The sequence below is a fragment of the Zalophus californianus genome, chromosome X (assembly GCF_009762305.2).
Source record: "Zalophus californianus isolate mZalCal1 chromosome X, mZalCal1.pri.v2, whole genome shotgun sequence".
NCBI lineage: Eukaryota > Metazoa > Chordata > Mammalia > Carnivora > Otariidae > Zalophus > Zalophus californianus.
This window is the reverse complement of record NC_045612.1, coordinates 57,973,632-57,986,596: the sequence shown is the minus strand read 5'-3', so window position 1 is coordinate 57,986,596 and position 12,965 is coordinate 57,973,632. Positions and strand designations below refer to the sequence as shown.

The window sequence follows — 12,965 nt, the reverse complement described above, 5'->3', positions numbered from 1 at the left end:
AGGAGATAATAAAGAATGGAAATTAATGAACTAGGAACACAAAGCTGTAATAGAAAGAATCAAAAAGCCAAAAAGTTGATTCTTCGAAAACATAATAGACTGTAAAACTTGCTCAAGGTTACATGGCCAATGAATGGAGAAGCCAGGACTTAAATCTTGGTAGTCTGTCTCCATAGTCCAGGTTTTTAACTACCATGCTCCACTACCCTAAAAGTGCTAAGTATAAAAAGAAAAGATTGTTATGTTTGACTACATTAATCTTAATGACCTCCATGCATCATGAATACCATAAAGCAAGATATATGCAACACATACAACTAAGAAAAGATTAGTATTCAGAAAATCTCCTACAAATCAATAAGGAAAATACAGTAACACAAGAGACTAATGGAAAAACACAGGAACATGCATTTCACGAAAGAGAAAACATGAATATAAAATAACCATATGAGAAGATGCTCCTCCTCATAAGTAGTCTAGGAAATGCAAAATAAAAGTATAATGTGAGGCTACTTTATGTGAGTCAGACTGAAAAAAACTTAAAAACCTAATAACAAATGTTGGCAAAGATGTAGACCTATGGAAATTCTTATATACTGCTGTGGGATGTAAACTGGTACAGTGCTCTGGAGAAAAATTTGGGTACTATCTTGTATGAACATTCATATACCCCATGACTTGGAAATTCCACTCCTAGATATGTATCCTAGAGAAATTCTTGAGCATATATATCCAGAAACATACACAAAGATGTTAATAACAGCAAAAAACAAAACAAAAAAACCAAAACAAACAAACAAAAAAACCCCTGGAAACATCTTGTCTCTACCAAAAGAAAAATGGACAAATAAATTATGGTCTATTCACAATGGAATACTACATAGCAATGAAAGTAACTCTAATTATGCAAAACAAGGATGATGTTTTGAAACATAATATTGAGTGAAATAAGGAATTTACAGTGGGGTTCTATTTTATGAAGTTCAAACACAGGCCAAACTGAGTATCAGATAGGTAGGTAGGCAAATACATAGATTTATAAAAGAGCAGAACAACAAAGTATGCTTGCATATACTAAATCTTGAATAAATCTCATTTTTGTTTTTTTAATTTTCATCTTTTATTACCTTAAGAAGAAACAAGAGAACCAATGCCAGTCTTACCTGCAGAAACATTGAGGAAGTTCTCCTTGGCCATATAAAGGAAACAAAAATGGAGTGTTGCCATACCGCCCAAGACAGCGAAGAAAGTTTTTGGTAGCTTTGAGACCATCTACGGTATTGCAGGCTGTCTCTGATGTCATTGCAATTGAATGAAGGACAAAGTACCGGAGGTTGGGGGTTAATTTTTGAGTTTTTAAATACTCAGAAAATGTAATCTCCTCATAGGCTATGTAAAGATAAAAATTTATCAGTTAAAATCAGAACCAAACTTCCAATTTAAAAAACACTGCACAAAAGAGATCAAGCCTGTTCAAAACACTTGGCAAATGACCCAGGTGGTAAATATTACATTTTAGACAGAAACCACAGATTTTAGGGGAAAAAAAGGAACTAGAAACAATCTCACTATCTTAACTGAATTAATGGCACAATTTTTAAGCTTTAAACAATGAATCTTTAGTAGTTTACAGACTTAAAAAAATTAGAAAAATATTAAATAATTCATTAACCATCACAATAGGTTTCCATAATTGGCAATAATTAACTTTATTATCATTAAAACTGCAGAATAATGTCAATAATTACACTTTGAAATATTAAATATGACAAATGGCAATTTTTTGGTGAAAACAATGATAGAGCGATACTTAATTTTTTTGAAATGTGTATTTCTTACTAAAGCTAAGAACAATAAACTATGACTAAAAAGTAAGGAAGTTAATTTCTGTGTGGCTAATGGAATCAGTCTTACTGCCTTATAGCACACCTCAAAACAAGGGACCCCTAAAAACTACTCATTTAAAGAACAGAAAAAAATGTAATTGGACTGTTAGTGGTAGGAAATACAACTCCATGATGAAAGAGAAAAACATAAAAATTATAAAAATTTACTTAGAGAACATAAGTTTATACCACTGTGAAGAACGATTTGGCAGTATCTAATGGAAATGAAGCTTTAAGAGCAAGAGCCTGACTTTTAATATTCCATCAAGTAAAAAAAAAAAAAACAAAACTGCTCTATTTCTCATTGTAACCTTATAAATGAAACATCAATAGAATATTCCTATTTTGGATAATGTTTCCAGGCAAAGCACTTAAAAAGTATAAAGCTCTGATACTAAACGGAGATATTCAATTTTCAACAAACTCTAAAGTAACTGTATGATTTGGGTCAAAGCCAAGACTAGAAACCATCATGTCCTCTAATACAATCCCCATACCATCTAGCTTCTTTTTCTTAATCAGTCAAAATGAATAATTCAATATACCAAGCAAAAGTAATCCTGGGAAAATGAAAAAAATATACAGATTTTTTTAACTGCTGAAAAAAATTAATGGAACAATGAAAAGAGAATATCATCTATGAAGAACTAGTTGACAGCAGTATTTACTTAACAAGAATAAAAACTTCCACAATGATGAAAACATTCTATAGCTGTACTGTAGCCATAGTAGCTAATAACCACATGTGGCTACTGAGCACTTCAAATATGGCTAGTCCAACTGAGGAACTGAATTTTAAATTTTATTTAATTCTAATTAATGTTAATTTAAATAGCTACATGTTATTCATGGCAAACCTCCTGGAGAAATGAGCGGCTTACTACATTAGAGCAAGCATATTAAAATAAGAAAGCTCAAATAACTAGAGAACACAATTTAATAGAAAACAATACCTTTATATTCATCAGGATGTTTTTCATACTCCATACAAAATGTAAGAAACTTCATTAGCATTCGCTTTTCTACCATAGTAAGTTGTTTGCTATTAAAGACATCTGCTCTAGAACAAGGAACCTGAAAAACATTATTTTAAGTTAAAAAACTGCTTTCTAGTGATACAAATATTCCAAATTACATTTTTTCCTTTTAACTATAACAAGATCATTATTTCCATTCTAGCCATTCATGTTACCTTCCATCAGTTCTAATGGCATCTCTGTTGGCCTCAGAGCTAATTAACTTGTGAGCTCTCTTACTTAGTTCTGCTAAGTTGCTCCTTATGCCATTAAAAGGCCAATGGCATGTCACCCCTAACTGGGTACAAATGACAGCTCAAATCTAGTAATACTGCCTGATATTAACCTTTTCTCAACACCAACATCAGGCTGCAGAATAACTCATGAAAAAATTAACACTAGAAATTTTAACTGAGTAATCTCTTACTATTTACTTTTACCATGCAGGACTGGAATTTGCTGCTTTGCCAGGAAAATAACAATCCTATTTGCTTATCCTTCCAAAACATATCATAATAACTTAAGCTCATACCCAGTTACAATACTTCAGTAGCAAAGTACCTGTTCCACTCTTCCTTCTCGAAATACAAGAATCCTGGTAATATTTTTGAACTCTGCATATCGACTTACATTAGATTTGATTAAAAGATCAATTAGCAATCCTCGAGAATACAGCAGCTGTACAAAGAAAATATTTTACAGGATGAAATAAAAGGTAAAATTGTGGAAAAACTGATAAATGCTAAATAAAGATATATATAATCCCACTACATTTTTAAATATTTGTAAAAAGCATTCTACCTATTAATACTGTCGTACATAACACACTTTACAACAGGTTTACAATTGATTATCTGAAATTCAAAACCCAAAAAACTCTGGAATTCAAAGTTTTTCCATAATTTGGCAACAAAATGACCCAAACTGATATAAGGCTCTTCTGTCTTTGCCCCACTTACTGTGAATATTCATACATTTGACTGCAGGAATATTAATAGGTTTAATTATAGAGTGCGTCCTCAGACTCTGCTAAGACTGCTGTTACATCATCTATAGCATATCAGCATATGTACTGTATTACTTTCTAAAATAATTTTTTAAATCTCAATAACAGAACACACCAGTCCCAAGGGTTTTGAATAGGAGACCGTAGCCTTATAAAACAACTGGTCATTAAGAAGACACCAGCTCGCTGGACTTCCTCACCAAACAAAAAAGAAAAAGATTGGTTATGCATTTCCACCACAAGAGTTGAATTTTAAGGTCCCTCTATCATCCTAGCAGGCTAGATTTAAATGATATGTCTTTTTCAAGAAGTGAGGATGATGGGTATCGCCAGCATGCATGTGAGGAATTGATTTAATCATTCACATCGCTCATAAACAATATCAGACAGACAAAAACAACTTCAACAGTATTATCTAGCATGTTCTAAATTTAACCATATGGTTAAATGCAACAAATTTGGCTATGTCCTATAATGATATACCTTTAAGTACCTATAAATAAATGTTAAAAATGTAAATGTTACATCTGTAATAGGGGAGAAAGAAAACAATTAGCTTTACTACAAAGAAAAAGGGAATTTCAAAAAAATCAATCCAAACTGGTTAGTCTGAGTATCCAAGAGGTCAGTAAAGACTTTGAAAATCAGTATCAGTTAGGTGAATTTTTATAAAGTCCAGCATTGTACAGAACAAAGCTGGCATTGCTTCTTTTTCTGAAACTAATCCAATTACCCTGACTAAATATAGCATGTTAATTCATTATCTTCAGCCTAATACCCTACACAACTGATATAGCCCATGTTTTTAAGAATATATTGCCAAGTATTCTGTAATTATAATAAAAAATAGGTACTTCAAATACCTAATTCGTTTCAATACTTGAAATTCAATGATCCCTCAGTAGTCATAATAATTTCACAAATATTAACCAAACACAAGATGTATTTTCACTTAATAAGATCTAGTAAAGCTTAAGATTTAATGCCAGCTTAAAAATAATGCATTTAAGATAACACTGAAGAGAACACATTTCAATTAAAACTACACTAAACTTTTGTCTGAAGCTTAGTAATAACAAGTAAGTATTTAAACCTACGCCTCTTTTTCACCACTAAGTGATGTAACAGAAATTTCAGTGATGAGAGGCTAAAGAATACCAAGTATCCTTCAATAGAAAAATGGATAAAGTTGTGTGTGTATATATATATATACACAATGGAATTACTTGGTAATAAAAAAGAATGAAATCTTGCCTTTTGCAACAACATGGATGGACCTAGAGGGCAGTATACTAAGTGAAATAAATCAGAGAAAGACAAATACCATATGATTTCACTTATATGTGGAATCTAAAAAACAAAACAAATGAACAAAGAAACAAAAAACCAGACTCTCAACTACAGAGAACAAACTGGGGAGTTGCCAGAGAGGAGATGGGTGGCTGTGGTTGGGTGAATGAAATAGATAAAGGGAATTAAGAGGTACAAACTTACAGTTATAAAATAAGTAAGTCATGGAGATGAGAAGTACAGCACAGGGAATATAGTCAATAATATTATAACAATGTTGTATGGTGACAGATGGTGAGTAATAGTGGTGAGCAATTAGTAAATGTATAGAATTGTCCAGTCAATATGTTGTATAACTGAAACTAATATAATATTGTATGTTAATTATACTTCAATAAAAAGAATATTTCAATGTGATTAAAATATTGACAATTAGATTTAATAATTAATCATTTTTGCTTCACTTGGCCATGTTGGTTCCATAATTATTAAAGGTATGGACTTTCTTAGAAAAGAGTTTTAATTGGTTAAGACCTTCAACTTTGATTTTCTCTATTACTATAAGAAGCATATTATACTATAATAATAATATATACACTATATAAAAATGGTAAGTATTTTATTTAACCTACCCTGAGTAGTATAAGACTACTTTTTAAAAGGCTATATTTATGTGGGTAAAGCACCACAGTAATGTGTGTGTCAGTTTTACCATGATGACTTTGAGATGGAACGCATGTAGAAATGTCAAGTAGGTTGGAGACATCAAACTGGACTTTAGGAAAGAGGTAGGGCTTGAAATAGATATTTGGCAATCATCCTAAATTTAGATGCCATAACTGAAACTAGAACTGAAAGAATTTCCAAGGAGTAACTGATTGCCCCAATATCATGGAATGTACTGCTTTCTAGACCATAGGTACTGAGTAAATATTCACTAAATGACTTCAAAACTAAAAAATGATAATAAACCTCTTATATTGCAATGGTTCTGCATTCTTTAGCTACTGCTGCTTCTGTAGGATGAATTTATTATTGATTATTTTTTAAATATATAAAACCATGAAAATACTATGCAGGACAAAGTAAACTGCCTTGACTTCTCTAGACACATCTGTTTTTAATTTACCCTAAAAGACAAACTATTGTGATCCACTGAAACTCATGAAAATACCCAGAAATCTTAAGTCTCCTCAAACATCTTAGCATCTAATTAAACTATCTCCCTCTCCACTACAATCAGCATTCACTTTCTTTCATACAAGTGAATAATTTCCTACACTAATTCCAAAAACTGATACACCACCTTCTACCATTTTCCTTTGCAATATTTATACTGTATTTCAGCTACCATAAGGGTTAGAGACTATTATAAACTACTGCTGATTCTTTTTTTTTTTTTTAATTTGAGAGAGAAAGAGAAGAAGAGAAAGTGAGAGAGGAGTACAAGCAGGGAGGAGGGGGAGAAGCAGGCTCCCTGCAGGGGGTTTGATCCCAGGACCCTGGAATCATGACCTGAGCCAAAGGCAGACGCTTAACCGACTGAGCCACCCAGGCGCCGCACTAGTGTTGATTCTTAACCAAAATTTATATCATCATTTAAATTAGGCATTCCATATTCCAAGTAACTAACTAAAAATGAAAATTTCAGAACAAAGCCCATTTGTAACTTGACTACTTCAGTTTTTTTATTTTTTGGTTTTGTAAAACTTATTTTCTGTTCATGAGAACAGGAAACCATTAATAAACTATGATTAAACTTCCACCCAGAAATCAATAGCCAAGGTAACATGGAAAAAATGCTAGATTTCAAAGCACGGCAGGGTCACAGTAGCTGAAGGTGGAATAGATGGCACAGAAATATGAAGTAGGACCAAAGTAGCAGTTAACTCAAGAGCAGAACAGAATCAGATACAGAAAGCTATGTGATGGAAAGAAACAAAGGGTAGTAAAAATATACTCGTATTTTTAGGCATCAGGTTCAAAGAGAGCAGCAGTGCAAGTATATGGGATTATATCAGCAAAATGTGAGGACTATGCAATTAGTCTCTCTTTATTCTGTAACTTGAACTTCAAGAGAGCACATTAAATTGAAAAGCTGAGTTTTGAAGCAAGTCTAATATTATTTACTATGCTCTCCTACTTCTTTTTAATTTCTTATTGTTTGCCCTCAATTTATGGGATTTAGTCTGTTTCTTTCTACTTTCTCCCAGCCCTATATCTAACTTTTTTTTTAAGATTTGTATTTATTTATTTGAGAGAAAGAAAGAGAGCGAGTATGCACAGGAGTTGGGGGGGAGGGCAGAGGGAGAAGTAGATTCCCCACTGAGCAGGGAGCCGGACGTGGGGCTCTATTCATCGGCCCTGGGATCAAGACCTGACCTGAAGGCAGACATTTAACCAACTAAGCTATCCAGGTGCACCCTATATCTAACCTTTTAAGACCATCCTTACTGGTTTTCTGTTCTTTTTGCACTACATTAACCTTGCTTCCTATAAACCCAATATAACATTGTACTCTCCAAAGACTCAGGGACCTCCTCTGAAGTTACACTGACCTAACATCAGAGTTCGGGACTGAAACATAACCAAAGAATAGCATTGTTTCCAGCCTCCCTCCCCCGCCAACCATTAAATTATTCTCTCAAGCCCTCATACCTGAACAGGTGATTTTCAAAAATGCATTGGTTTATTCAGAATGTTGATCATCATACAGACTTTTTTTAAAGATTTTATTTATTTATTTGACAGAGAGACACAGTGAGAGAGGGAACACAAGCAGGGGGAGTGAGAGTGGGAGAAACAGGCTTCCCGCAGAGCAGGGAGCCCGATGCGGGGCTCGATCCCAGGACCCTGAGATCGAAGGCAGACGCTTAACGACTAAGCCATCCAGGTGCCCCCATACAGATGTTAAAATAGTTATAGAAGGGCTAAAAAAAAGTTCATTTAATAAACTAACTATAAATATAAATTTATAATTAGGCTCATTAGAATTTTTCTCTTGATAGATTTCTTGGTGTCCATGTAGTAGAAGAATATTAGAGTGGACTCTGCTCCAGTACAAATGTATTCTTGTGCTACAGTACTGAGCATTTTTAATGCATTTTTAAACCTGTATTTAAAGAATATTTTAACTGAATTATAAATTTCTGGCTACTATCTCTTTATAAAAAAAAATGTTCCACACTTCAAAAAATAAAATTACGATAATTGGGTTTATGGTCCCAGATGCTATTTTCAATCAATTAAAAATTTGTATTATTCTAATGATAAGATGAAGAAAATTAGTACTTACTTTTGATACCAAATCAATATTAAATCTCCTGCCTTCTTTAATAATTTGTGAGTAAGTAATCCTATTTTTCTTTGGTGGCAATGCAGTGTCTTCTGCTGTAGGCACATTTTCACTTGTTTCTTCTTCTGAAGCTGACTTCACACAAGTTTTATCGTCATAACGTTTTTCTTTTTCCCCTGTTACTTCCACATCGTTTATTTCTAGGGCAGGCTCTAGATCACTGCTTGGAGTTTGTTCTGTGGGCATTTCACAGCTCACAGTGCATAATGACTCATCTTCTGAAGGCAGATAGGCGGAATGTGCTGCTTCTGTGGGGCTTCCAGATATCACAGAAGCATGATTTTTCTGCAGTGCACCAGCTTCTTCAACATCTTCATGTAAATCCTGACTAATGAGAAACCATAATAACAACACACTTTTGATAATTGTACTGACATTTTTATATTATTTTAATGGTGATTTTTATTTCTTTACCCCATTTATATTATCAAGTTCAGTATACATTTTGCCTTATATGAACCACACACTAAACATTCATCTGTTAAAGTTTCAATACAATATGAAACATAATTAATATTTGAAAAATATACATCAAGATTTCAGAGTTTAGTAGGGTCTGTCACATGTACTTTTGAGAATTTAATGCCATCAAGGGAATTGTATTTTAGAAACAAATCAAAAGTGCTTATGAGCACAGGCTTCAGAATAAACAGGACAATGTTCAAATCCTGACCCTGTGATTAGGTAACTCGAGTTATATTTTACTATATACAAGTATATTTTATGTATTATATATATATATTTAGTATATTAGTAAAATATACTAAATACGAGTATATTTTACTACCCTCACACAACATCTCCTGACCAGAGAGTTATGCAAAGATTCAGGTCTAGTGGAAGTAGTATTGGGTCTCATTTAACAAGTAGACCGGAGTACACCTAGTTAAATTCACCGCACTCTGCCCAAGGACCAAACGCTGCCCAATGAAGGCAAGGATAGACTGCAGATAACTGGCCTGAACTTAGACAAGTTATTTATCCTCTCTGATCTAAATTATCCATCTATAACATATGGATAATAGCATCTACCTCACAAGATTGTTTTGAAGATTAATAGTTTAGTCTTCATGGTATCATGTGCAAAGAACCTGTCACAGTGCCTAGCACATAGTAAATGCTCAACAATGGTAGTTATCAAAGATTATTACTTTTGATGATGGGACAGAGCTAGAAAAAGTCTGCCATAAAATATAAGTTGGCCTATCACAATGTGGTATCTAAGAGGATCCTTTGTATTCTTTCCTGCTTTATTTTGTTTTAGTATTAGTTTCTATTACTCTACTGGAAGTCCCAATTCCAAAATTACTACTGATAAAACAGGCTCCTGTTCAATCTACCCGCATTATGCATTTCACTTTCATGGTTTATCCTCCACAGAACCTACATTTCATTGAGTTGTCCTACTGTGCAACACTAAAAATGCCAATGATAGGTCTTGGGAAGTAAACACCTGATAACTGATTGCTCAAGAACTTATAGCAGCTCTTCCTTGTATGGTTTCTAAGCCCTACCCCATAAAATCTTCTTCCTGCCTCTAACCCATATCACCTTCTTTATCAACTATTTTCTGGTCTTACTGCTCTTGTTTTCAGACATATCATCTCTCTGAATCTATCAACTCCAATCTCCATGTTTTGGACCATATCATTTGTGTCTCCTGGGTTATTCATCCCACTCCCCATAATATTGTAATTCTCCTATTCTCAAAAATAAGCACGTACTTTAACAATCTATCCACTGTAAGAAAAATTTTAAATATTTCCCCCAAAAACTTCCTTAAACCAACCATACATATCATTCTATTACTTCATGTCCCCAAAATACACACATGCAGTTTACCTTGCATTTATTTATCAGTTCCTTTTAACAGTCCTTTGGTTGTTCAGGATATACTTTATCTTCTGAAGTAGACTTTAATTCCCTTGAGGGAAGACCAGAACATCTCTACTTATATGTCCCTCACAGCACCTACAGCACTGCTCTACAGATGTGCTAATAAATTATTGAAGAATAAATGGTTTCTACATGCCAAGGGTGTGCGTGCTTGTGTGTGTGTGTGTGTGTGTGTGTGTAAACATGAAACAAACTGAATCTGTAGAAAAACATAACATAGGAAGCCAGGAAAAAGCAATAAATTATAAGTCTGAGTACACTTAAAAAATGTCTTATTACAATTAATACAAAACACTATAATAAAAAAGTTACAATGAAAGAGTAACATAACTTAAATGTCAAAAAAAAAGCGCTGGAGAGAAGAGCTAAGATGGTGGAATAGAAGGATCCTAGCTCTTCTCCCTTGAAAACAACTAGATAACTATCAAATCATTCTGAATACCCAAGAAATCAACCTGAGGACTGACAGAACAAACTACACAACTAGAGGGAGAGAAGAGGTCACATGGAGGAAGGTAGAAGTGCAGAGACATGCTCTGGGGGAGAAACAGATCTCTCATGCTGTAGAGGGGAGGGAGCCCTGGTCTGGGAGAAAGGCAAGGGAGAGAGAAGCATACAGGGGAACACATTCCACTGGCTGGGAAAACAAAAGGGGCAGATTTGTGAGTTTTTGCAACCAGCAGGGATTGAAGACTAGAGTTTTAGAGATCCACAGCATGGCTGAGATAGAGCCTGGAGAGCAAACTGCACTGATTCTGGAGAGAAGGCAGACAAACAACCTGGGGGCAGACAGTCATCTAAAGAACACCTGGGACACACAGGGGGGAGAGAATTCCCTCTTCTCAAGCTGAGTTCCTGAGAACAAGTACTGAGAACCCTCTCCAGAGACAATGGAGCTGCCTGGCTCCACTTCCCTCCCCCACCCCTCAGCATAAAAAAAGAACCAACTGCTATAAACACCAGAGCACCTACACTGGCTGCCTAACTGGCTTATACCAGGTCCAACACCCCTGCACTCTACCCCTACTGACCTTCTTTGTCAAGTTTGACTCAGTCCTAGCTGGATAGGACCCTTCCTCAGAAAACCAGCAGGAACCCCTCCTCACACAACATCTCCTGACCAGAGAGTTATGCAAAGATTCAGGTCTAGTGGAAGTAGTATTGGGTCTCATTTAACAAGTAGACTGGAGTACACCTAGTTAAATTCACCGCACTCTGCCCAAGGACCAAACGCTGCCCAATGAAGGCAAGGATAGACTGCAGATAACTGGCCTGAAGGACAGAGCAGCCAAAACAAGCAGCAGAATGCATGAGCATGCACCAGACATATGACCTGAAGCACCAGGCCCTGGGTACTATATGACCTCTTCTTCATAAAGCCAATACACTCAAAAGCAGGAAACGGAACAAGCTTTTCTAACAAAGGCAGACACTTAGGCAAAATGCCAAGACAGAGGAATTCATCCCAATTGAAATAACAAGATAAGGTCACAACCAGAGATCTAACTGAAACAGATATAAATAATATGCCTGAATGGAGAATTGAAAGCAACAATCATAAGGATAATGACTGGACTTGAGAAAAGAATGGAAGACTTCAGGGAGGCCCTTACCACAGAGATAAAAGAGTTAAAAAAAAAAAACAGAAATGTAAACTGCAATAGGAAAGATCTGAAACAGACTGGATACAATGAACACCAGGATGAAAGAAGCAGAGGAACAGATAAGTGATATAGAAGGTAAAATAACAGACAAATACAAAGCCTCAAAAGAGAGAAAGTAGAATTATGGATCAGGAGAATAGATTCAGGGAACTCAGTGACTCCATCAAACAAAATAACATTTGTACTATACAGGTCCAAGAAGAGGAAGAGAGAGAAAAGGGGGCAGAAAATTTATTTGAGGAAGTAATAGCTGAAAGATTCCCTAATCTGGGGAAGGAAACAGACATCCAGATCCTGAGGCACAGAGGACTCTCATCAAAATCCACAAAAGTGGGCCAATACCAAGATTTATTGTACTTAAATTTGCAAAATACAGCTATAAAGAAAAAAATCCTAAAAGCAGCAAGACAAAAGAAGTACTGACCTTACAAAGTAAGACCCATAAGACTAGCTGCAGATCTCTCCACAGAAACTTAGTAAGTCAGAACAGTGTCATGATATAATCAAAGTGCTGAATGGGAAAAATCAGCAGCCAAGAATACTCTATCCACCAAGGCTATCATACAGAAGAGAAGGAGAGATGAAGAGTTTCTCTGAGAAAACAAAAACTAAAGGAGTTTGTGACCACTAAACCAGGTCTGCAAGAAATACCAAAAGGGACTATTTGAGTGGAAAGAAAAGAACAAAAGTGACAAAGAGAAGAAAGGAACAGAGAAATTCTCCAGTCACGACAAAACAAGTAATAAAACGGCAATAAATACACAGCTATCAACAGTTCTGAATGCAAATGGACTAAATGCTCCAATCAAAAGGCACAGGATGGCAAAATGGATAACAAAACAAGACCCATCT

General features: G+C 34.9%; 1 protein-coding gene across 4 annotated transcripts in view; it reads right to left on the bottom strand.

Moving 5' to 3' along the window:
- CHM (CHM Rab escort protein) overlaps positions 1–12,965 on the bottom strand; it is a 211,303-nt gene that overhangs the window by 121,081 nt on the left and 77,257 nt on the right. For 3 of the 4 annotated variants that reach the window (XM_027608506.2, XM_027608508.2, XM_027608510.1), the window contains exons 5-8: positions 8,494–8,881; positions 3,464–3,580; positions 2,840–2,960; positions 1,164–1,389 (exon numbers count right to left, since the gene is read on the bottom strand). In XM_027608506.2, coding sequence (XP_027464307.1) covers positions 1,164–1,389; positions 2,840–2,960; positions 3,464–3,580; positions 8,494–8,881 — 852 coding nt within the window. The remainder of the gene's footprint in view (positions 1–1,163; positions 1,390–2,839; positions 2,961–3,463; positions 3,581–8,493; positions 8,882–12,965) is intronic. The other variant, XM_027608507.2, reaches the window with a different exon arrangement.